Source organism: Lonchura striata, chromosome 14 (assembly GCF_050655825.1).
Source record: "Lonchura striata isolate lonStrDom1 chromosome 14, ASM5065582v1, whole genome shotgun sequence".
NCBI classification, from domain to species: domain Eukaryota; kingdom Metazoa; phylum Chordata; class Aves; order Passeriformes; family Estrildidae; genus Lonchura; species Lonchura striata.
This window is the reverse complement of record NC_140716.1, coordinates 13,380,012-13,406,825: the sequence shown is the minus strand read 5'-3', so window position 1 is coordinate 13,406,825 and position 26,814 is coordinate 13,380,012. Positions and strand designations below refer to the sequence as shown.

The window sequence follows — 26,814 nt, the reverse complement described above, 5'->3', positions numbered from 1 at the left end:
CACATGCTTTCTGAGACTCTCTTTTTAGGTTTATTTTCTTTTTGTTGGTTTTACATGCTGCCTTATATAAGGAGAAGGGAAAATATATCACAGATCTTTTTAATATTTGTAATATCTCTGATTGCTGGCATGGAAGCACCTTTGTTAAGAGGTTGTTGAAGGCAATTGAATGATGCTGGAAGAAGGAAAGGTAAAAATGAGAGACTGAAACTGGTCTGGGTTTTATCACTGCTGTGAACACCTCTCCTTCCATGGATTAGGAAGTAGGAGAAACCATACCTGATGTTACCATGGTTTCTAGCAATCAGAAATAGAGGAAAAAAACCCACAAAAACAGTCTGGGTTTGACTTTTGCTCAAAGACTCATGTAGTTAATGGTCCTCATGTGTACCAAAATGTAGCTAGAAAAGATGTTTGGTTTGACACCAGCTTTTGCTGATCCTCAGAAGATTTTGTTATGGCTTAAACTGGGTTTCACCATCCAGCTGGTAAGTGCATGTTGTTCAGTGGATTGTGTTATGGCAGAAATGTAAATAAATATGGTGATGCTTTAGCCTTCTAAAAAACCCCAAATAATTAACTACCTAATACAGAGTTATGAATGTAATGAATAAAAAAAGGTTTGTCTGGCTTTGTTGAATGATCAGAAATATTTTCTGTACTCAGATAAGATTGAATCTTTGCCAAAGAGCTGAAAAAGTGGAGAAAATTGGATTCCCAGTAGTGTCTTGCCTTGGGTAACTTTTATTAAGGTTCATCTGAAAACACTGGATTTCAAAGATACTCAGCAGACAACTCTGACAAGGTGATAATGGTGCTCTCCACTGCTGTGATAACTCTGAGTTTAAGCCTGGTCTTACTCAGGGGAGTAAGGATGGTGTAAAGTGGCATTAGAGTCCCTCTGGATGAGCTGTGGAGCTCAGAATGCACCTGTGTGTCACTGCTCAGGGAGCCAGCCAAGGCTCAGAATCACACAGCACTGCCATGCAGGAGGCAGCAGCAGCCTGCAGACTGTGGGAGGGGCAGAAATTCCCCCAAACAAAAAATACTCATCACAGAAGGACAAAAAAATAAATATTAGAATCAATCTATTTAGAAACTGGATTTTAGTGTTCGTGCTGGTTCAGATGCTGCTACATAGCACTGACAAAGCTGAGATCAAAATCACAGTGGGGCCCTGATCAGACCTTGGAACTGGAAATCAGACATTAGTTACTGAAAAGGTAACCTAGGGTCTGAGGCGTGATGCCTTCAAATGACTTAATTGTAAGTTAAAATTACCAATAAAGCAGGTGCTGCATTTGTGTTTGGGGTGTTTTGTCTCATCCTGTTGCCATTTCCAGCATCCCCTGTGCATTTTGCTTTGTGCCACAGCCAGCCTTCATTAGATGGATGGTTTCTGAAGACATGCAGCAATACTCTGGAATGTAAAAATATTCCATTAATTACGATAACAAGTGAAAAATATTTTGATTACACAAAGCTCTTTGGGAGCAAATTAGCAAACTGACACCTTATGGTGTCCACATTTTTATGGTGCGGCCATATGGAGAAATGAGGCTCTGAATTGAGCCAGTCAGTGTTCCAGTCTCACAGAGAGAAATTCAAACTTTGATCAGTTTGTAGCCAGCACTGCTGCCTCGTGGATGCACACAGACTCAGGAAGTCTGTGCTCGTGTCTGGGAGCTCTGTGGATGAGTTAATTCACTTACAGAGCTGACAAATAGCTGTAAATGAATTTTTGGGCCCCAGCTGAGGCAGAAAGTTTATCTGCAAGGAAGGTTTATTAGATCTTGCAGTGACAGTGGAAGTCCCCTGGTGTGTGTCTAGCCCAGCTTGTTACTGTGCTGCAGGTTTATTTTGTGGCTTTGGTGCTGTTCCTGGTCCTTGTGCAGATTTGTGATGATTACTGTAGATGGCAGCAAAAGCTAAATAAAATACAACGATTTAAAAAATTAATTAAACCCCTCCCTCCTGCTGTCCTGAGTGTGCATTTTGTCTTGGTGCCTGCCAGCTGTTCTTGAGGATGGAAGCAATTATAGGCAGCAGAAGCCAAATTAAATTACATATTGAATTAAGGTTTCACTCACTGGCAGCTGGGGGGTTTGTGGCTGTGTTGGTTCTTGGTGTGTACGGTCTCAGATACCAAAAGCCAATTTTAAAGCTCTCCTGATGATCTCTGAATTCCCCTTTTCCCCCTGTGTATGCCATGGTGTCAGGAAGGAGCAGCAGCAATTCTGACAAATTATAATACCTCTGGGAGTACTTTTATTTTTCCTCCTGTACTAAGTGTGCTGCTTGCTTTCTTTCATTGCAATTAAATTAGTTTCCTCTTTTATTTTTAATGCCCTTCCTTGCTCTTTTCGTGTGTTGGCTGTTCTTGGTTGCCATTTCCTCTCTGCTCAGAGCACATAAGGAAAAATGGTTTTTTGTGCCATCATGCTAATGAGCTGTTTAATAAGACCCAGGATTTTCTCCTGCAGTACCTCAGAATGCAGAAGCACAGGACAGACACTGGTCTGTTGGAAGCAGTTGGAGAATTTGGAATAGTGGATGGATCTTTAATGGGAAATAACTTCCAATGTTAAGTTTGTTACAAAAAGATGACTTTTAAATATTGAAAGGGCATAAACCCCAAATGATTATGGGTAAACTTTAGAGCAGGATTTAGGGGCAAAGCAATAAAAAATGTAGCAAAAGGTCTGTATGTGATTAGCAAAATTGCTTGAAAAGAATGAGCTGTGAGAGCTGGGGGTCTGCAGTCTTTGTTTTTTCTCTGAAAACCATAAAACTCAATTTTCTGCATGGCAGACATTTAAAATTAGGCACAATGTAGTGCATCAAAATGACCCTGTGCTTTTGAAATATTTCTGAAATCCCTTTAAAATGAAAAAGAAGGATGGCAAAGTATGGAGCTGCTGTTTGACAATTGTGCTCAATACATGATGAAGGTGGGCACAGAGCTCCAGGTATTAAAGCTTATGAATGTATTAATGCACTGCTTTGGGGGAATTAAACTTTAATATTGATGATAAACCTTCCATAATAAAATGTGTGGAGAGTGAGAGTAAATCTCTCTTACCAAGTCCCCAAACTATTTAAATAACTGCATGCAAGCTACAGCATCTCCTGAGATATATTATAAATGAACTTCTGCATACGAATGTACGTTGTGCACAAAGTGGTTTTCCAGCAGAGTTGCTTTCTGCCCTGGAAAAGAGACTGTCCCAAATGACTGTATTTCTTTAAAGTGATTGATCTCTAGCATCGATTGCACAATATTTCTCTCCAGATACACATCATTCACTACCCAGAGTGCATCCCTGTTGGAGATTCCCTGTTGACTGCTTTGAAATGGTGTGAAATTTCTGCAGTGGATTTTTCTGCCAGCCTGATGTTGTTATTTTTAGATAACATTATGGAAGAGAGATTGTAATGCTTTACAATATGAAATGCTGAGGAGATAGAGGAAATTGTGAGTTACAATGATCTGGAATGTAACAGTAGAGTATTGAACAAGCATGTCTGGAAAAAAAATCCCAAATTCGTGCTTCCCATCAAGCTGGAGGAGGAAAAGGTTATTTTAGAGAGGCACTGTGGAAAGTGGAGGTGTTCTGGAAGTTGAACTGCATGGAGGTGCTAGCCAGTCTATTTATTACTTTCCTACCAGAGTACAGGAATGTAAAAATTGCCTTTAGAAGAGTTTGTGTGATTAACTCAGCTGTACAAACCCTAGAACAGTTAATGACTCGAGCAGCTCCACTGATCTGCTGATCTTGGGATGTTGCACTGTCAGTTCAGATCTATATCTGAGAAGTAGAAGAGAACTGTTATCACAGAACTGCAGATTTCAGAGGGTGTCAGCAAAACCTTGAGGAAAACAAATCTGCTCTTGCTCCATTTAGAAGGTGGGAAGCTTTAGGTGAGAGTCCACTGTGCCTCCAGTTGTGGAAATTCATGAAGAAGAAGGTAAGTTAAAGCAGGAGGCCGTTCTAGAAGCCAAAGCCAGGTACCTCTCAGACCTGACAAAAGAGCTTTTTGCAGATGGTTGTCAATAACAATAACACAGCACTGAAATGTTCAACTGCTACTCTGGCAGCTTTTATTTCAGAAGCTGTACTTAAAAGTGTGGCTTTGTTTATTTTGCTGTATTGCATTATTACAAGTATTTTATATTTTCAGTTCCTGTGAGTGTGATATCTTCTGGTACCTGTAACAAAGTGAGCTGAGCAGTCACCAAAGGATTCCTAGTGCTGTGCTATGTTAACCTGGAAAAACTTCTTCCTGTGATTAATTCACCTTTTTGGCAGATGTCCTAATGACCTTCCAAGTCAACAGAATGGCCATAGTAACACGGCAACCTTTTCATTTATACTTTTGCAAAGAGGCATTTCTTAATTGTGATATTGGAAGAAATATTTTTTTTAATTTCTACTTAACAGGAAATCCTTATGTCTGATCAATTCTGGGCATTTTGAAGTAGTCATTGCTGCTTCTAAAGTTAATCAAAACTTACTGCTGTGTAAGAAAAATCAATGGAAAACAGATTGAGATCATATAAAGATAATTCTGCTGCAGGGCCTCTCTAGCTTCACCCATCAATAAGCAGGAGACTGAGTTTTAAAGTTTCATGTGTTCTCCTGATGTCTTTATTAATCACCTGAGTGCCAAATCCTCCCATTTACCCAACTCCATGGATCTCTTTTCACTTACAGGGTGGGGGTTTTGTGATGATTGAGCCATACAATTTTGGCTACAGGATCTTTCAGAAATTTCAAGATGTTTTCAATGCAGATGTAGTATAGTGAGTTACCATTAGATCTGGTTGGAAAGGACACTTTGAGAGTTCATTCTGGGCAAAAAGTGCAGGGAAGCTTCTTAAAGGTGCTTCAGTGTTCCATTTGAACAAACCCTGAATCTTGAGTTTTGGTCTCTATTGTACAAAATTATATTCTGCATTTATCTAATTGTAGTCTCTGTTAATATATTAAGAGTGTGCAATTATATATAAAAATATTAATGTAAATATCAACTATATATTATATAATAATTACAACTATTAATGTATGTATGATGCAAAATATGCTCCACGTATATGTTTTTTAATACATTTTTTTGGCTATTAAGCACCTTATAAAATAGAATGGTGGCATTTCAGCAGGTCAGACTGCAGTGTGATTTATGGTTAATGGCAGAACTAGGAGTGTGCATCGCTTTGACTTTGTGGCACGTCTGTGCAGCCATTGTCATTGCAGGCAAATAATTGGCAATGCCATCTGTTCCAAATGCAGGCTGAACCTCTGCACTGTGAATCTGGGCAGAGTTAGACAGTTATTGACTTGGGAAAATGATGGAAAACAGGATTTGCCTAATACACTAATTATTGTCCATTAGATGATTATTTTTTTGGTGTTATTGACCTTTTCCTGCACCTCTCCCCATACTTGTAGGCACACTGCACTGGAATTCAAACAAACGTTTGATGGCAGGCTGGGAAATTCCTCATCAGCTCTCAGTGTTTCTCTTCCTGAGAGCTCTTCAGTGATTCCCTGTGAATGTGGTTGACACGGATCACATGCCAGCAAAAAATATATTACTGCTATGGAAAAATGAAATTTCTCTCTTTTCTTTAGAATTTATTTTATTCAACCCCTCTGGGAACAAAGCTGTAGTTTGCTTTCAATCCGAGGAGCTTGTCATTTCTTCTGACTTCATTTATTGGTGCTGAGGACAGGCAGCAATTGCTTCTGTTTGGGTTGTCTGTGTGCTCCCACTGGTCAGCTAAACCAGGCTGCCCAAATGTCTGCAAAAATAGAATTGATGTCCTCATTAGTTGTAGTTCAGAAGGAATTTTGTGTCCTGTTGCTAGGCTATGACAAAGAAAAAGGAATTACAGCTTGTGCCTATTTATAAAAGTACTGCTCACATTTAGCAAAGGATTTTGGGACAGTGGAAACAATTTTACTTAATGTGCCCATTTTAAAATGGTTACTCTTAAATTTACCCTAATTATGCCTTTTTAATTATTTTAGGAAACATATTAAATGGTCTTTTAACTCTGCAAGCAGTCAGCAATCAAAATAGGTAAATACACATATTTGCATGCATTTTCCTGTGCATATCAATATGCCACAAGAGCCTATTCAGTGGAGTGGAACAGCATCTTTGGAGTCATTAGGAACCACTAATGTGTGGTTGAATAATGATAATTCTAAAGACCTATTTACCTGATAGATTTTATGGCCCTGATGGAACTATCAGAAGCTAAATAACAAAGATTTTAGAATGTCCTCAATATTTCTAGAAGACCTAATTGTTCCTAAGGAGCTCCATTTACATCAGCCTGGGAGGCTGCAGATGCCATTTAAGAAGCTGAGTATGTGTAGGGATGAATAATCTATTTATGATGCATGGCATGCAGCAGCATGGCACCCTGCAGTTTTGGGATGGAAAAGGTCAGGAAAAAAATGAAGCTTTCTTTAATAAAAACAGGAAAAAGGCAGGTATGGCTTTGTAAGAACATGATTTAGATGTTGGTTTCTTTAATTATCTTGGCACAGAAGTTGTGTGTCCCACTTAGGGATCACTAAAGCCCTGCCAGGCTTCTTCCCCCTGTCCAGGGGCAAGGTGACCATGTTCAATTGATGCAACTCCTGTTAAATAAGAAGTGAAATATCCTGAGATTCTTCATCCAGGAAGGTAGAAAGGTCTGTATGAAGTCCAAATTCCAAAGAAATTTCTAATAATTTCTCACTTTTTGTTAGTTTAGGGTTCTAGCAGATGAGTTTAGCTGTTAGTAGTAATGTTTTCTGGACTGTGGCCATTGTCCATCAGGTCCTCTGTGTGTGTCCTGTTGGTCACTCTCCTGGAGGCTGTGGGCAAACAGAGCCTGGTGGGGCTCCAGCCCCAGCCTATCTCATGTCCCACAGCAGATGTACAGCTGTCAATTCTGTGGCTTCCAAACCAGTTTAATCACCTTCCCAGCTGCCAGTGGCCCCATCCTGCCCACCTGGGGCTGGAAGAGAGGCAGCTCTCCCCAGTAGCCCTTTGCAGTTCATCTCCAATGGCATTTTGGCTTTTCTTCCACCAAACAGCCTGAATTTCAGTGAGAAATAATCCACATTAAATATAAGGATCACTGTGACCTGAGGGCCCTGATCCACTTAATAAAGCCACGTCTATCCAGGTAGTGCCTAGGAATATGAATGCTGCCTTTTAAGAACATTTTCCCATGCTTAGTTCTTCCTCTTTACTTCAGCTACAGATCTTTATCCCTCACCACATAAATCATTAAATGGATCTCAAATCTCTTGTCTATATTGCTTGAAACTGTGTATTAATTTGCATTTTTTCCTTTTGTAAGACATGAGGACTTTATTTTATTTTTAAATAAATGACCAGTGAGCACCAAGTGAGAGCTGAACTCTGCTGTGACATGGGCAGCACTCGTGGCGTGGCTGGGCAGCTGCTGTGCTCTAGCAGATGCTTGTTTTACCAGCTTTAGTCTCTCTATTGTTTTCCCAAGCTCATTATTCCACCTGCTGTCTGTTTCCCTTTGTGCTGACAAGATCCAAGGCAGAGATGTGTGCCAAGCACAGTGGAGCCCAGGTTTGTGTCCCAGGCTCCTGGGCATCGCTGTACCAGGGCAGCTCAGCCACTCTTCAGGTGCCTTTGCTGCTGCCTGGCACAGCTGCACTGCAGCACCTGCTGCCTCAGGAGACACCTGAGCAAGAGAAATGGCTGCTTTTCACTTCCAACCAGAGAAATATTTTCCTTGATTTATGCAGATGATGATTAAATAGGTAAAAGTATTCATTGTGCAACAAAAGAATATTTTTGTTATGGCATGGCTAACTTCAAGGATATTTTTTCTCAAACTGTGCTACTAATGAACATAAAATTAAAAGGTATTTGGCAAGAATACCTGTAAGAAGGTGGTGATGAGTCTGCTATGGGATATATCTAATTTTGTTGGGCTGGAAAAGACAGATAGGAAACCAATCCATAATTTGAAGTATATTTCATTTTAGTTCTCAGATTTCTTTTCCATGTTCTAAATCTCCAGTGACTTTGTCTATCAGGCTTCAGAAGTAACTGAAGAACTCTGTAACTGCCAGCCTGGTGTTTAACATCTGCTGCTCTTCCAGAGATAAAACTTTAGGAATAGAGGTAGAGATCAGGTGTGTGTGGAGTCCAAAGAGCAGAGTAAAAACTGCAGAAACTATGAATAGAACAAGGCAAGTACAGACTTCTCTGGATCTCATTATACAGGAATAATCTCCTCATTAGCTCATTTAACTCAAGTATTTTTCCTGCTGGGTTGCTATTTCTGGGTTCAAAGTGGAAAAAAAAAAAGGGACAAATAATGTGTTTGCTCTTTGCTGCCATTAGTTGTTAATTATGTTTAGAGAGATATTTCTACAAATAAACCCTGTCTGCACCAGTGTGAGTGTATTTCCATCTGTATCAGCAGCAGTGCTTATTTGCTAGGAGTGGAACAGATTTCCCAGAGTAGAGTGGGAATGAGGAACTTGACATTGGAAGATGCAAGAAGTGTTTTCCTGTGTCCCCCTCTCAGAGAATCCTGGCTCAGAGATCCTGGATTCAGGACACACCCAGGATCTCCACACACAGGGCTGGGAGTAACAAACTACACTGGGAGTTGATAATCTGAAAGACTGACCACATTCTAAATTTCACAGCTGTCTCTGGTTTTATGAAAATTCTGCACCTGAAGGGAGCTGCAACTGGGAGTTTGGTGCTAGAGCCAAAAGCTGCCCTCTGTGGTTGTGCTTTCCAGGCTTGAATTAAATAACCAGCTCCTGAAAGCTGAATGAAGCTCATCTTTGGGAGTTTTGAAATGACCATTTGCACTCAGGAACAATTCTCTAGTGCTGAGGGCTGGCTTGCCTAGATGTACATGTGGTTAGAAATAAACAGATATGGAAATCCTTTAAGGTTTGATCTACCAATGCTAAAATATCCCCAAAGCAAAGAGCTCTGTAAGTACATGTGCATCTCTGTCTATGGATATTTCTGATTCAGGTGCTACACAACTTGCCAAAATTGTTGAAAAATTCAAGATCTTTCACATTCCACCTCACCTTCAATTCTTGTCACGCACTGTCTGCCCAAACTTATGTAAAATAGCAACTTTTATTCATTGTATTACTGTGTGTGAGTTAAGACTGAAAAATAAGGGGTTGCTGAGATTAAGGAAGAGGAAAACCTCTGAAGCTCTACTGGCAGTCTTTAGATGCAGGAAAAAGTTGCTGCAGAGACTCAGGTAATGATGATAATGCAGATCCAAGGGGAAAAGAGCAAATGGTAATGGGCTTAAATTGTAGCAAAAGAGACTGAGATTTGGCATTAAGGAAAGCTTTCTAAAAGAAATGGAATAAATGAATTGGGGAAAGTGGAGTTTTCATAACTGAAGGCTTTTAAAACCAGGTTAGATGGATGGCCCTAAGGAATGACTTGAGTTGTATATCATGCTTTTTGAAGTTAATTAACTATCTTATTCTTCTAGTTCCTATTTTATTTTCTTTGATCCCATTTATTTCTCTTTGTGAATGTTGGAGTGTTCAGAAAAAGTTCTTGGTCAAATGTACTATCAAAGGAAAACAGTTCACCAAAAACATTGCTTTCAATGGCAGTAAAACCCCCAGATATTTTCCTGATTACTTATTTTCATTAAATAATGAAATTCAAGTCAGCTCAGTTAAGTCTCGATCTGGAAATTCAAGGTTTGTTTGCTTTTTAATTAAACAAGAAAACCTCTAATTGTAAACTAGGTGCAGGAAACTCCTGTTGCCCATTGTACTGCTGTTAACCTCCTTAGCATCTGTAAGAGCCAGCTTTTGAAAACTCTGGACAATCAGTTAATTCTGAGGAAAAAGTTATTGTGAGCTTTGCACCAAAGCAGTGGTTTTTGTTGAATATTTGTTTCAAATAGACGTGGGCTATGCTGCAGGCCCTGTCTGCCTAAGGTTGAAATTCAGCATTGGGCAGGATAACAGCACAACTTCAGCACTGAAAATTCAGCATTGGGCAGGACAGCAGCACAACTTCAGCACTGAAAATTCAGCATTGGGCAGGACAGCAGCACAACTTCAGCACTGAAAATTCAGCATTGGGCAGGACAGCAGCACAACTTCAGCACTGAAAATTCTGCACTCACCAGGACACCTCTGGAATGATCCTGGGGCACGTCGTGGGTCAGGAGCCTGCCCTGGGCTGGGCAGTGTGGGTGATGTGTTGATGGATTGAGCACACTCCTGTCACACAGCTCCTGCTCTCTCGCCCTGGTCTGTGGTGTTTCTGCCCCTCCTGCCCTGCAGCAGCAGCTCAGCCCCAGGGAAGTGATGAGAACATGGGGCTGTGCCTGGGACTGCAGCTGGCAAAGCAAAAGCCAAGCATTGGGCTTGTGCTGGTTGAAAACAAAGCTGATTTCCTTACCAGGATAGGAGAAGGGTCTTGATGGGGAATGTGATTATTTGTGGTAGTTAAATAGTGCAATTCCATCCTGTTTAGCCACAGCAGACACACTGTGCTGAGTCACTCCTGATTGCTTTATGCAGAACATGTGCCTAAAGAGGTTTATTAAAGACTGCTGAGTACAGAGAGCTTTAACAAAGAGATCTCAGAGTAAACACTGACATTTGTTACTGCCTCTGTTTAGCACTGCTGAAGGTCCCTGGGAGCTTGGGAAATTGAGCTGTCAGATCTGTAAAGATGAAATGAAACTTTGTTCTGTGCCTTCAGTCCCTTAGGAAAGTCTTTCAGGTCATTTAGTGTTAGTACTGTGAGGAGAGCTTATTATTATTTTCCTAAAAATTATTTCCTTTTGTTGATAAATGCAGAGTGACAAGTTGGCATTGCTATTAGTCCATTTCTGTTTGGTGGAGGCAATGCCTGGAGGACTGAGGAGGCATTTTGCAGGCAGCCTGCCTGGGCTGTGGGCAGGACAGGATGAGTGATGGGTGTCAGATGGAAGCACTGCACCAATTGACTTGTAAGCTGTAGTTAAGCACATGCACAGGGTGGCTTGGCAAGAAAGCACAAAATGTTCTGGGAGGAAGATTCACTTCTCACTGTTTCCAGGCTTAAGCATAGCTGCTGTAATAAAAGAGAGATTCAGGGCAGTGATGGAATGACAGTGAAGCCAAGGTTTGACTCTTAGAAACTCTTAGGCTGGGCCTTGCCTTTGATTTTGTCAGTCTAATTTGAAAGGAGGAAAACCTCGGTGTTTATAGAAATCTTCTTAACACTGTCTGTGGATTGCTGCTCTAATGACTTTTTGTAAGATGTGCATATTGTATTGCCAAAGAATTTTAGAGATATAAACATGGGCTGTTTAAAACACAACAAATTTTTACTCTTAAAATATTGGTTGTGAATCAGAAAAACCCCAAAAGGCTTCTCAATTTTCATAGTTATTTTCAATTCCATGACTAAAAACATGGAAAGGGCTCTAGGGACTGAAAAATAAGGATAGAACAGCTCTGATCAACATTTGGCTCTTGGCATTCCATGCTGTATGAACCTGGGGGAAGAGGGAGCCACCATCACTGCTCTGGTCAGTGTTTTGGTGTTAGTCCTGTCCTGCTGGGGACCCAGTTCTGCAGGTTTTATCTGTCCCTCATCTGTCCCCAGCCATGCAGGCAGAGTGGGGAAGATTCTGATCTCAGCTTTCCCTGCAGTGAGAGCAGAGCTGGGAAGATGGAGCTGCTCTCTGCACAGCCCTAGGTGTTCAAAGACTAAAAATGTAATGTAGGCTTAGCATTAAATTCATGTTTTCACCTGCAGGCAGCTGCACTGTGAACAGTGGAGCTGCACTGCTTATCAGTACTTTTCTGAATATAAAGAGGTATTATGGCTTCTGGTATCAAGCCCCACAATCTGCATGCAGGATTCTTTTCCTTTAAGACTATAATCTCTTTTCCATTGCTTCCTCAGTGCCTGAGGACTGAAAGAGTGAAGGCCAAAATATGAAATGTGCCAAAATCCACTGTTCCTCTGGACATACAGCAAGAAAGTCCCCCTTTATTACAGAGATGTTATTTACAAGCTGAGTGCTGTTAATGGATGGTTCCTCACATGTAAAGAAAATAGTTTTCTTTGGGACATCAGTTTTTGGCTCTGTGTTTATTTTACTGACAGGCACAGCCAGTACACCTGCCAAACACTGAGCTCTTACTGCTGGGGTTATTTTTTAACTAGTTGCCATTTGATTTATAATCCAATAACTCTAATTTAAGAACCAGTAAGCTCCAGATAACAGAGCAGATCCCAGGTAGAGCAACTTCCCATGTAAATTCAGCTTTAGTAAATAACCAGGGAGCTGGGTCTGTGTTTGAAATGGATCAAAACACCAGGAGCCAGTGCTGGCTTCTGGAATGTATCTGCTGTGTGTGTGGGGATGCTTGGACAAGCAACAGGAGATCTAAAACATACTTAGTTCATCTACATTTGCAGCTGTTTGTATTTCAGCTATTCCCAGGGGGCATGCAGAGATAGAGAAGTTTGCAGTGACAAAGTTGTGCTGTTGTCCTGCCCAATGCAGAATTTTTCAATGCAGAATTTTTCAATGCAGAATTTTTCAATGCAGAATTTTTTAGTGCTGAAGTTGTGGTGCTGTCCTGCCCAATGCTGAATTTCAGCCCTAGGCAGACAAGGCCTGCAGCATAGCCCACGTTTATTTGAAACAAATATTCAGGATGCTTTTTTCCTGGTGCTGTCAGAGCAGACCCTGCAGCTTGACTTGTGGCTGTCAGAAGCTGTGCATGAGCTCGGGGTGGGATGTTCTCATTCACTGTCAGTCACAACTTTTTGCTCTAAGTTCCAATATCTTAGAGCACTACAGAGACACTGACAATTCTGGTGGAGCTCATTTGGCTGCTGTTATTCCAGTTTCCACAGCATGCCACGGAAACAGGCTTATTCCAATGGCAGAGAGTAGGGGGGTGCTTATGGGGGACTGATATGAGGATTTTGCCTTAATTTCTATTCTTGGTGCATCCATTCAGCACTTTCTCAGAGCATTTCCCTTCCTTCTCTCTTGTTGCTATGTTTTACTACTGTTTTTATTTAGCTGACAGGTTCTGTGGTACATTAGCAGCAGCTACATAATTTCATAGCTTGTAACCTTCATAAACTCACTGTCCAAAGTATTATTTCCTTGCAAGAGATATAGATTTATTTTTCTTAAATATACAAATTTTAAATTGCCCTCAGGGCTCGAGCCATTTATTCTTAAATTGAATCTTATTTATTGTAATCCAGTTCCAACTGATAGAGCATTCCTCATATTATTCTGACAGAAATAAACACGGAGCTGAAGTGCTATCTTGGCAGAGTTATATGAGCTTGTAATAGCTGCATGCAACTGAATTTTCATTTCACTTTTATTTATTGGAAAGCTATCCTAGGATTTTGAATTGATTCCTCACTTTTGTTTGCATTTATATGTATTTCCTCAATAAAAGGAAGAAATTTCCTGTTATTTCAGGCCTCATCAACCTTCCTGAAAAATAACATGAATGCTACTATATAAGGAAAATTGAAATACTTAACTGTAGTTTTTCTATCCATGCCAAAAGAAATCTAAGCCAGCAAGTGTTCAGGGCAGGAGGTGGCTTGGAATTGCAGGAGTGTGTTAAAATAGCATTCAGAGATTGCCAGGTAATTCAGGTATTATATGGCATATTGAGGTATTATGATGTTCAGGTATTATATATTATATACATGTTCAGGTATATAATATTCAGGTATTATAGTTTTAACAAACAACAGGTGGTGCATATGTTAAATTGTCCTGTGAAGGAAGCAAAGCTAGCATTGCAATACTCCTGGGGGAGCTCCCCAGGCCCTGGGCAGTGCACAGAATGCTGCCCTGACAGGAGCTGAGGGAAGGTCACTTGTCAAAAATCACAAGGTGTTATGTAGTCATATTTCAAATACAGATCTTTATCAATTTTTATTTCAAATCCATGGAGCTAGAGTCCATGGTGTGGACTCTAGCAGCAGGAAGGGAAGATGAGAATGCTCTGGACAGCTAGATGATGCTCTGTGGTACCTACCAGGCAGCTGAGAAGCAGTCAGCTGTGTTTCCTAAAGCAGAGGGCTTGCAGCCACTGTTTAGCCTGTAAAAACTGCTAATTCTCCACAGCAGTGAAATATTTGTATTTTGAGTCCTGACTCTGTCATGTTAGACTAGCAGCAGTCTCTACAGAGGAGATTTATAAGCACGTAACATAGCAAAGACTGGACAGATACATTCTGGTCTTTCTTTCTGAAAGACTCCATGTAATGCTCGTCTATTTTACATTAATCTAGGAGATACCAGTTCTAAATGAGTGAACTTCACAGTGATATGATTTTTCCCAGTAATGTAACAATACCCTTATATTGATTATTTTCTGAAGTCTCAGTCCTAGAAACTTGATCATAACTTGACTAAGCATTTTGGGGCAGAACAATGCAAGGGGGTGGTATATTGCTATAGCAGAATATTTGTGCTTGGATTTGTGAACAAATATTATGTATTGTTTATATGTATCTATCTATGTCTATATCTAAGTGGTGCCAGAGAATCGCATGACAAGTATATTCTATGAGGAGCATCCTGCAACAGTGATCAGGCAGGTTATACATTTAAAATAGAATCATTGACTGAAAATTCTGTAGCATAAGAAATATATCTGTGCCTGGGGGAACAAATAATGTGGATACATCTTGTAGCTTATCTTTTGCCTTAAAATTTACTTAAAGAAAATTTTGGCTACTTGGTTAATTAAGCATTTTCTGATGGGGTGCCATGGGAGAAATGTTCCTGTGAGATTTCCATCATTGTTCAGGATTCTGAAGCTTCTTCTTGGCATGTGGAAAAGTTAATTTCCCATTAGAAAAAGCTCCTTGTGTGTCTTACACTGCTCTTTCTGCTGTGCATCTAAAGGTAGTGGTTGTTTCTTTCTGCTTTGGTTGGTAAAAATCAGGAATCTTTGGGAACGTTTTCCCAGGCTGCTTGGAGCAGAAATACAGCCCAGCTGGGTTTATCTGAGCTTCTAGCAGAGACAAACTTTTGATTTCTTATCTGAACTCGGCTGCAGTGTCGCTGGGGCTGTACCAGCACTCCCTGCAGCCAGGGCAGGGTTGGTTTGCTGAGATGCTTGGGGATCTCTGCTCTGTTGCAGTGCAAGGGCAAACCCCCGTGATGATTGTCATTGCTCTGCAGATTCTGCTCCTGATTGGCTTCTAATGCTCCTAGATAAATGTTCCTGAGTGACTTGTAGGTTACTGAAATCTCCTGCCTCAGTAAACTTAAACTAATTCTGCTCAGGAGATAATGGGCAATGTCAGACATGCTCCTCTGTGCCCTTTGTGATTACATTTTGAAAGTATTTTATTTAACTCTCCACTTGTTTTGTCTTTTTCTTCACCTTGATTTCACAGCAGGTCCTGCAATAATTTACCCACTTCATGGACTGCTGGAGGGTTAGGAAATACATCATTATTCAGATGAGCAGGAGTAGTAAGGAATATTTTGGGTTTCTTCTTGCACTGCTTATATTCTTCAACTTTGGGAGACATCTTTCCCTGCTCCTTACAGGGCTTCATTGTTCATGACTCTGAAGCTGCTTCTTGGCACGTGGAAAAGTTAATTTCTCATTAGAAGAAGCTCCTTTTATGTCTTACACTGCTCTTTCTGCTGTGCATCTGAACATAGTGGTTGTTTCTATTCCTTTACCTCAAACATATAAACCCTTTTTAAAAAGTTGCTCTTTTCTTGTGTTTCTAATCTTTTGAGCCCTTGGACAGCCATGCCAAGCTTCTGTTTGTTTTTCTACTGTGGAATCTCATGCTATTAGACACATTCAACTGCAAAATGAGTATTTTTATGATTTTAGATGATATAACATTAATATGCTTATCACTCCTAGTAAATCTCATCCTTGTTTCTTGACTCACTGAATCAGTATATTGGCAGCTCCTGACACACAGCCATTATCCTTGGCTTGTGATAGTGGGATTTCACAGAGAAGTTTGCATTAAATAGGATTCAGAACCATGGATTTAAAAAATGAAATATTCTCTTACATCCAATAAATAAATGATTTTTTTAATGTGAGTTTATATTTTCCAATTTATTTCTATGTAACCTTTGATTCACTGAGTGTTATCTGATGGAAAAGGGCAACATTCCTTTTTGCTAGTGCATCATCATAGGGGAATCATTATACTCTATAAATAAATGAATATATCAGAGTTGGTTAAGTTATATTTTGATTATTTGGTGAAATGTTGTCTTCCAGATAAAGCTGAATACATGCAAAGACTATATATGTATAAAAATGTCTCCACATTCCAGTGCTAGCTACGAATTGTGGAGCAGGGATGGTGTTGTGTGCTCCCTGCTCTAAATGACAGAGCTGGGATTGGTTTTCTCTTTGGGTACAGTAGGAAGGTGTTACTGCTGAGTAGAACAAGAAGTGAAACCCCTCAATAATTCCAGAATCACTCATGCAATAAATGCTGGGAAGGCCTTGGACACTGTGGGAATCCAGGGCTTCCCTCTGGCTGCCCTGGAGGGTCTGGGACCCTGGCAGGGGTCAGGAACCCCCCTGGACAGAGCCCCAGAGACACTGGCTGTGATCTCTGTCCATGGAAAAGAGTTTTCAGTCTTACAGGATGAATTACAAGCTCTGAGTGTTTGATATCAGTAATAATTAAGTGTGGCATGGGTGCAAAAGTAAAATTTTAGCCTTCTAGATTGGGGGTTCAGAGGGGACAAGATGGAGGAAATTGGGTGTGCCTTGTCCTTTTTCTCCTTCTTCATGCCCTCCATGTCTCACTGTGGTGTTGGCATTTTTCTGTTGGTTCAGGCTGGGGACACACTGTCCAACGTAGGTGACAGATATTGGCACGTTCTTGTAAATCCAGCCCAGGGAGTTTCTGGTATTTAATGTTTGTAACATCCCACTGAGGGCAGAGCCCCACACGCTGCCCTGCAGGACAGAGCTGGGCAGGGCAGCAGAACATGTGAGAGATAAACAGAATAAACAACCTTGGAACCAGCACAGACCAATTATGGCTTCTGCTTTGGCAGCGGGGCTGAAAGAGACTTTCTACAATCTCAGAATCATCAATAGCACAGATTCTGACAGGGCAGCATCTACTGTTGCCCACCAGTTTGAGACAGAACTCTGCTGCTGTGACATCTCTGTGTGGAGCTTTGTTCTCTGGATGCCTGGAGACACCTGGGGGTGTTCCATGTCTGGACATCCTGGAGCAGAGTTGGGGTTTTTGCTGTTAGGGAAGCCACAATCTGTTCCTGCTTTAAAGGGTTCCTGTGTTAGACCATTTTCTGTAAATTGATTTCAGTTTGCTCTCTGCTCAGCCTTGTGCATCTTTGTTCTCAGCCCTTTTCAGAAGCCCTTAGGACATTGTTTTATTTTCATTGGAGACATCTTGCAGGAATATGGAGTCCCCTTTCAAGAATATCTGAATATTTGCTTCATTCAGGAACTTCTGCTGCTTGGGTATTGATTGTCCAGGTTGCCTTCTGCTGGGGGACCCAGAGGAGGAAATAAAACTTGTCAGGAACTTTGGATTTAACAAGGCACTAGCACTGCTGTGACCTGGACATGGGAAAGGAAAAATAGTCATATTCATCTGATGGGAAAGAAATAGCACAGTGGGGAGGAACACAGTGACCAGGCCACCCAGTCCTGGGGCTTTGGAGCTTTTTTGTTCCAGCCCAGAAAGCTTACAGAGTTCAAGGCAAAGTTTTCAGGAAAAGGTCATGGATGCCCAGCCCCTTTAGAGCCATCAAATGCAGGCTTGTGTTACAAGGAGAGCACACTGAGTATATTTAAAAGAAAGATTGGACAGTTTTTCACCATAAGAGAAATGGGTTTCCACTGAAAAGTTTTCCCTCCATGGAAGCAGGTGAGAACATTTGAAGAGTTTCCCTTTTCTGAATTCTAGGATAGGGAAAAAAAATACCATTATATTATTTCTTATTTCTAGTCTCTGTCATTCCACTCTGCTTTCCAACAGAAGATTTCTTGTCACTACTATTTCTTGTCCTTTCCCCCTTCTCTGAAGCTCACCTTGAGGCTGCCCACCCTTCATGGATCTAAATTCTCCCAGCACGGAGCTGGGACTCCCTGGATGTCCCCAGAACCTGGCAAGGCACAAGCTCCTTGCAGAACCTGACCCCTACAGACTCCAGGCTCCCTTGGCTTTATTTTCTGTTGAAAGCCTCGTGCTGATGCTGCAGAGGTGTGGTGGGAAGGGCCCTGCTCTGGGCTGGGTTGCCAGCCCCTCTTGGTACCCTGCAAATCAGCTGCCCTGTACCATACAGCATCCTGATTTATGTGAGACATCACGTACTGATGCCTTTATAGACAGCAACTTAGTGTTTCAGAGGAGTCTGCATGTTACAAAAAGGGCAGCAGGTGTTATTTAGACTAAATTGACCTTGAAATTGATTTCTTTATTTTATGACTTACTGAGGGGAGATTAATACTTTTTTTTTCTTGCAGCCTGAAACAATTTACATGGTAATAGAAGGCATAGTCAGTCAAATAAATTGCTGGAAGTAGTGGTGTTCCAAGAAAGAAAATATGGATCTTACTTGCATTGATTCTTTCTATCCCCAGGGAGTAGCTGAGACTTTTAACACTGGGGAAAGACTGCCAAAATTTATTTTTCCCATTAAAGTCAGAAGAATAGAAAGTAATGTCTGTTAGCTGACATTTAGTCCAAACTTTCAGTTTGAGGGGTGGGGAGAAGGCTATGCCCCATATAAAATTTAGGGAGCGTTTTATTGCTATTTCTTGATTTCTCTAAGGGCAGATAGATAGTAATGGGAATCATAAGAAACTTCTGGAAAGCCTGGCATGGACACAGCACAGCTGCCCTTGGTAACAGAGCAGGCCCTGAGAATCAAATAGCTTGTAAATGGCTGTTGCAATTCCACCTTCTGGTACCGAGTAGAAATCACCTCAAAATACAAATGTTAATGGAAACAAGACACCCAAAAGAAATTACCTGGAGGAGGAACTGATAGGAATGTGAAATGTAGCTCTACAGGAGGGAGAAAGTTTTTGTGTATTGTGCTGCTGCAGTGCTGCAACTGTGTAATTTCCATTTCCCTGTAGCCTCCAAGACAAGTGCATAGTTAAATGATTTGTCAGTGGCACAATACTTTGCATAACCTGAACGTGTACCAGTTATGGTGACACATTACCTGAAAATGAGTGCGAAAGCAACTCCACAAACCAATTTTTGTTTGCTGTAAATACAGAAATGGTGTAGAGGAAAATGTCTTATATGTGAAAATCACCATGATGAGAATTAATCTCCTTTGTCTGTCAGAGCTGAATGCTGCTATTGCAGCTGTAGTGAGGGAATGGTGATTTCAGCTGTGATACAGAAGGAGGAGAAGGGGGTTTGGTGTCCAGGCATCTGGAATTACTGGAGAAGGGATTTGGGCTCTTTGTCATTGGAATTCTCTACCTCCCTAAAAAAAGCCTAGATCTGAGTTTTGCTATTTTTGCTTTTGTTTTCTGGTTCAGTGTCCCTGGATCTTCACAGGTGGTGAATAATTTATTAATAGGGAGCACACCATGAGCTTCCCAAGGAGCTGTCCCACATGCAGCATTGGCCTAAAGCTGTTTATTAATTTGTAACTGCTTCATAGAGCTGTGCAGTGCTTAGAGATTAGCCGGGTTGAGGGGGAAAAAGTATATTTTCAAAATAGATGCTTAAAATGTCATATTTATTTGGAACTTGGGGCATTGCCTTCTGGAAGAGTGGTGTGAAACCAAATGTGTTGTCTCTTTGCCTGCCTGCCTCCCTTAGGGGGTTTCCCAGGAGGAACAGCCCTGCAAAAAGGTTAGCTTGGATTCCCAGTGTCCCTGCTGAGCACTGGGAATGAAGCTGGGATCCCGGGGAAATGGTGCAGCCTGAGGAGCTCTGGAACAAGAGGGGAGGGAAGTGGGCAGGGAATAGAAATAGCTGCACACCCACCCTGCTGCACAGAGTGTTTGCAAAGCAGCAGCAGGGACACGAGGGAGGAGAGTGCCAGGGTCAGCTTGAGGAAAACCTGGAGAGGCAGCAAAGGCACAGCAGTGGGTAAGGGCATAGGGGCACTGTGAAATCATCCAGGAATAGAGAGGGTTTGCTTGGTGGTTTTCTTCAGTGTTGGTCTCAGTTTGCAGCTTCTTAGTGGACAACGGTGACTGCTGTCCTCTGTGGGAAACATGGAATTGGTCTGGGAGGTGATTTTGGTGGTAGTTTATCTATTTACACCTTGTGAAATCTGTTTGCTGGCACTTCCTATGAAGGACATGGTGTTTGCAATGCCCAAATTGAATGAACAGTGAGGGATACTGTAATTTATACAATTAGAAACTGGGGGATACTGAGGGTGAAGGATGGAGAATTACTACCAGCTTCCTGAAATATGATCTGTCTCCTGGGTCATAGCACATCTATAAATAAAGGCTAGAAACTTTAAATATGGATGCATGCTTGATAATGATAATTAAAAAACTTTATAGCTGTTATTGCTGTCTTGGACAGATAGGTTTCAATTTCAGCTTATCAGACTTTAATTCCCAAACAATAAGGGGGAACTGTGTAGCTTGGCTTGCCATGTAAAAGTGATCTTTATTGTCAGGGATGGCATGACAAGAGGAGGCCAGTCCTGGGAGGCCATTTCAAAATACAAATGTGAGTGTAATGACTGTATTCATTAGGGAAGAGGCAAGAATTTGATGTGCTAGCTCTTTCTAATGTACTCTCTTAAAATAAGAAATGTTTTAATTACTGCCCTGGGTGTTGCAGCTGAATTTATTGTACCTGTGTTCACTGTGGCACTTCTCTCACCTGTCAAAAGCCCCTCCCAGCCTTTGTTTCTGTATTGCAGTAGCAGCAGAGTGCTCAGCTTCTTCTCATGCCCAAGCCCCAAACTGCTTTGTGACTTGTGGAATGCCAGCTGGGCTGTAGGAGAAGCTTCCTGAAGGGCAGAAAATAAGGGATTTTTATCTTGCTTTAGGGTAGAATTAGATGGAGTTGTGATACAAGGATGGTGAGGCAGCATAGCCATGGGCCTGTCTCCTGCACAGCCTTTGCTGCTGGGGTTTGGAACAACATGGACAGGGCTGCTGCTAAGCTGTAAATAAACCATGGTCCCTCTGATGGAATAGAGACTCATTTGTCATCAGATGCTGAGAGAGTTTCGAGTGGCTGAGAAACTGTCACCCAAATTTCATGTGCACGACTGGTTCAGGAAGTGCAATGGAGCTCTCCCCTGAGTTTCTGCAAGGCAGAAATCCTGTCCTTCCCACCCCACTGCTTTCCAAAAGAGACATCAGGCTGCTGCCGTCCTTGGGGATCATTATGGTAAAACCAAAAGGTGTGCAATTTAGGCAAAAGGGTTTAAGGCACAAGATGAATGGCAATAAAAATCTCCATAATCAAATGTTTTACTAATGGCACCTCCAAGTCTAATCATAGTGGTGCTCAATGTTGGTCTTTATTCCTGGTATGTAAAGTGCCATCTATTATCTTTAATCTATTTTTTCCCCTCTTTTCAGGACTATAAATCTGATGTTATGACTCTGGTTACCAGTGCCAAGAACAATCCTCAAGGTCCAGTAAGTAAAGCATTTTGCTGAAGAGATTAGATTTTGTAACTGAGTTTAGATCTTCTTTTAAATTGTTTCAGTCATCAATCACTGGCACTAACTCTTGCCTGTGACACCTTGCTGCTTTTGAAGTGACTGCACTTGAATTGGCTTAAATGCTCTTTAAAATGTGAATATGTAGTACAGGGAATATCTGTCCTAGCAAAGAGAGACAAAGTGATTAGAATTGCTGCAGGTAGGTTCATTAACAGCCCCGTGGCTCTCTTGTGTGTGCTACAAACTGCTCCAAGCTGTGTCACTGCTCTGCAGAGGGGGGACAAAATCAGGGAATGGGAGGGTGGGCTACAGCTGCAAGCACCTCTGGAATTCCATGTTATAGTGAGGAGGGCAAGTATAAAAAGAGAAAGCAGAAGTTTGGGTGGGTTCAGAGGCATGCAAGAGCAAAGCTTTCAAAGGGCAAGGCCCCTGTTGGCTTGGAAACTGAGCAGAGCTGGACCAAAAGGGATCTGTCTTATCCTGGACTAAAGGTTGGATATAACCCACGCTGAGTCTGTGCTGCATGCTTCATTTTCTGTCTAACATCGCATTTTGGCAGGAAATGTGTACCACAAACCAAGGTTATGCTAAGGTGCTGTGGATTTACAGCCCCTGTCTGATGCACAGAGGGGCTGGTGATTCTCACCAGGGGCTGATGTCACTCAGAGTTAATCATTCAGTGCTGTAAAAATCCTTTAATATTTTTTCTCTAAAGCAGTAATATTATACTAGAGGGCTTTTCCAAGCGTCTCTCCTTGGACAGTGCCAGGAATTGAAATGATGTCACTCTGTGAACACTCAGTTTGGATATTTTCCCCCCTTTTTTCTGATTATCTAATCTGTATCCCCTCAGACTCGAGGTTGCAAGAGTGTGGATTTATGCCAGAATAAGGAAATACTCAATATTTTGAATGTTTGGCAACCTGCTTCTTCCTGTTTGCAGGCATGATTAATGCTGTTTTAAACATGAACATTAACATTAACATCAAACATTAACAGCTCCCTGAAAGGAGGAGGTGGTTGGACCTTCTCCAAATGAACACTGTCTTTCAGTTGGAAATCTCTGGCTTGGAAACTGCTTAGTCACACCAACGGAAATACAAAAATACCTTGAAAAGTGAAAATGTATACAAGAGATTTTTAGCTTCTCTGATGACTTGACAGGATCCTGGTTTTACCCTGTATAGTAGATTTCGGAAGAATTTATTTCAATAATTCTTCCTGCATTGACGCTTCTTGCTGGAACATCCTGCTACACAAAGTCACAGCCTTTCTGCTAGTTTGTCAAAAGTTAACTTTGAGAATGATATTCTGAGAGGTGGAGGTTTATTTTTAGAAACTTGGTTTTTTGTGCTTCATATATTTGCATTGAAATTAGGTTTGTGTCAGTTAAAAAGGAATATTTTGAAGAATGATGTAGTGTTTCTCTGGTTGACTGTGTTCTCTAAACTAGAAAGTGTTTTTTACAAGTGCAGAACAAGATTTGATGAACACCTGTCTGAGAGGTGTGGGGTGGGGGCTTTACTGAATTTCTTGGTCAAACTGTCTCAGGGAATTCTATTTTTCTCTTTTTTTTTTTTTTTTTTTTTTTTTTTTTTTTTCCCTGTGATTGAATCCTTTTGTTATCTGTAAGAAAGTGTCCTCAGATGTTGAAGTAGTGACTTAACAAACAAGATTTCAATCGTCTTCCTTGAGCCTCAGTAGCTTGGACTTTAATTATTTTTGCTTATTTTTGAGTGATGGAAAGAGTTCTAAAGGTACTTTTAGCAGTGCATTTTAATGTATTGAAGAGGGTTTTGATGGAAAGAGGAAAAGGTTTCCCGTTTTCCATGATATTTCTTATGCCACACTACAATGGCATAAAAATAATGAGTTAGGAGTTGAGCTTATTGCTCTTGAAATTACACTGTCTCTGTTGTTGCTTGGAAAATTGTTTGTTGTGATGGATGAGGAGGAATACGTAGATTTTTCAAAAGTCTTGCCAGATCATTGCTTATAGAACAGTCTGGTAATAAAAGGAGAGTTGACAGATGAGAATTCAAATGGACCTGAGAACGAATTACTGAATAATACCCCAGTTCCAGGGCCTGAAAAGCTTATTTCCAGGTTTTTTTTTTTTTCTTTTTTTAAATAATTGTTGGCTGCTTTTCCTACTCTTAGTGACAGATCCTATATGAAAATCTAATGCAGCTCAATCTCAGGCTGAATTCACTTGTGTTACATCACTGAGACTGCATTGAAAGGGCTGGAGTCACTGTGATATAAAACTCCAGCAGGGAGTCAGATCTATCAAACTTCATGTTTCCTGATAGCTAGAGCTGCCTAATAGATTGTTTGCTAAATAATTCAAGATGTTTTCATTAAGCTGAGTGATTGAGTCTTTTAAAGCCTTTCTTTTGTTCTTAAATCTCATCAGGCAGTTGGTTGTACCTGCAGAGCTAAGAGAATCTCACTGAAGGAAGTGTTACTGGAAGCTTTAGGAAACTGTAAAATTACAGACTCTGCCAGACCATGGAGGGATGGATTTGGGCTGGATCCTTGCATTTCTGTCCCTTTTTCTTCTGGCTTCCTCTAAATGCTACACTCTTCTATCTGCAGCTTCACAGTCCTTCTTAGGCTGTTTAAATTCTCCTTCCTGCTTATTAAAGGTTTATGTTTTCTAAAGTGCCTTTGCTTTTTCCCCCAGTCTCCATTTCTCCCACTCTTGTCTATATATTGATATTTGATAACAAATATCATGTACTGTTTTTTAATCAAGAAATGCTGAGAGGAGGTAGTAGGAGTAAAATAGGACTCTTCAGGGTAATTCAGGAGGGACAATAATGATTTTTTTTGCTGAGAAATAAAATCGCTGCAAGAATTGCTGCCTGTGATCTGAATAGAAATGTGATAGTACCTGAAATTACTTCATCTCTACTGCTGCTTCAGGAGGGATATCTATTAGCTGGGGATAATGGCTTGCAAAAAAAAAAAAACCCTGGTGGATTTCTTTAAATTTCAGATTCCTATTGAATGGAATGTCTGTTAGCATTCTTAAAAAAATATTAAATGAATCTGTCACTACCAGCGAGAGAACAATAGAGCTGAAAGCAAAAATAAATCTTCCCTGAGCATCATCAAAAAGCATTTGGATAATGGGTTGGGTGGGAGGGGAGAGTCTTCTGCACAGGGGGAGAAGGGAAAGTGCATTGTGCAGGCATTTCAAACAGTAACATAGAGCTGGACTAACTCATGCCAATAAAACCAACAAATCCAGAGAATATCTGGCTAAGTTTGGTTTTATTTCTCAAAGTCATCTATACTGAAAATAGAGGAAACTATCTCATCTACTGAAAAATAGAGAAATTTCTTTACAGCTCTGCCATGAGGATCAGAGAGTGATTTATGACAAATGTAATTCATCATGAGGGGAAAGTTTTACCTGAGATGCTTGTTGTGGGAAGCTTTTGTAAAGTTTTCCATCCCATTACTGGTTTGAGAATCCAGGCAGATGAAGTGTTGTTGTGTTGATGCACAGCAGATGGGAGAAGTCAGAAGCAGGTACAGAATGCTGAGTTCTGTTCCTTCCACCTCCATCTGCTCACAGTGTTTTGCTCCCATGGCTGTGTGTTTTAATCCCAGCAGAGGAATTGGCCCAATGGCTGGAGGTTACATTATTCCATATATTATGGAGAATATTTCCACATTATTTGGAAATGTCCTCTTGAAAATACTCCAGTGTCATTTAGATGATGAAACAGTGTTACAATTAGTGGTTGTATAGGGAAAAGCCTCAAATTAGAAATGTTACTTAGTGATTAATGAAGTTAGGACAAACCAGTTATTCTTAGATTCAAACTCCTGTAATATATTGACACCTTTTCCCTGTTCCACCAGCCTGTACTTGTGTGTTGTTATTAAATCAGGTGCTGAATGTTGTTTATCAGAGTTAACCTTGCCTGGAGTGGTAATGGTGTGGTGTCTGCAGAGCTGGAGCTGATTTATTATTCGTAGGGAAGCAGATCTCCAGGATAAGTTGACACGGTTGAGGTTTTGAGTTTTTCATTGATTAAAATTGAGTCAGGTGTCATCTTTTCTGGCAGGAGAGATGAAACTAAGAAATTGCCCTGTTCTCCTAGCCTTCCTTCATTTCACCATTAGATATTCTTCTGTGTTTGTGCTTTAGCCAAGGAGGTGGGAGACAAAATAAGAATAAACAATTTCCAATAGCAGGAAATTCAAGTGCTAACAAGCAGATGAATCCAGATTGCTGCTGAAATGTCAGGTATGGTTTGATTGAATCTTCTTGAGTACTCATGATTCTGGCGTGGAAAGAAAAGCTGGAGTTGGACAGCAGCTAAACAGAGACAAGACATATCTAAGGAAGAAATGGGGTTCTTCTAAAAGGATTTGCAGAAAAAGCAAAAGAAGAAAACCAGAAGCCTTTGCTGCTGTTAGTAATCAAATTTTGGTACTTCTAAATACTGGACTTTAGTAGGCTTTCAGGGAGGGGCTTGTGAGCATGCTCACAATCTGAGAATAAATGAATGGAGATGAAGAAAAAGCAGGAAAAAGCCATGTCTGCACCAGAGTTGTATGAAAGGTGAGCAGAAGTTGTTCTTCACTGCCAGCAGGACTAAATTGGTTGTGGGGTGCAGTGTGCTCCCAGAGGTGGATGGGAGACAGAGGGTGTGAAAATCCATTTCATACAGCACTTCTGTAATTTCTGCTTACATCATCCAAGTGAAACCAGAGGGGAAGTGATCATTTTGCTTTGCTTGGTATTTTAATCTTAGTTTTCTGTCAGAATTTGTGAAAATAAATGAATAGAATTATTGATTTGCACAGTTTGCACAGAAGGACTCTTAACCATTGTATAGGTGCCCATCAAACCAGATCTGTTTGACCTGGTTTGGTCAAACCAGGGTAATCACAACCCATTCATTTTGATACTTTCATCAGTCTTGATGAATATTAATAATACCCATATTAGCAATGTTTGTAAAGTACTAATACCCAGGATATGAAAAGAAAACAAAACCAAGCAAGCACCAAACTCAAAAACCTGCTTCTGGAATCCAGCAATAAAAACTTTGGAGAACTCTGATGAGAATCAGAATTTCTAGTTTATTTCTAGTTG

General features: G+C 40.8%; 1 protein-coding gene across 20 annotated transcripts in view; it reads left to right on the top strand.

The window, feature by feature from the left end:
- Positions 1-26,814, top strand: part of RBFOX1 (RNA binding fox-1 homolog 1) — a 1,274,894-nt gene that overhangs the window by 224,968 nt on the left and 1,023,112 nt on the right. For all 20 annotated transcript variants that reach the window (XM_085591760.1, XM_085591759.1, XM_031506147.3 and 17 more), the window contains one exon: positions 21,609-21,668. In XM_085591760.1, coding sequence (XP_085447886.1) covers positions 21,627-21,668 — 42 coding nt within the window. In that variant the 5' untranslated portion in view covers positions 21,609-21,626. The remainder of the gene's footprint in view (positions 1-21,608; positions 21,669-26,814) is intronic.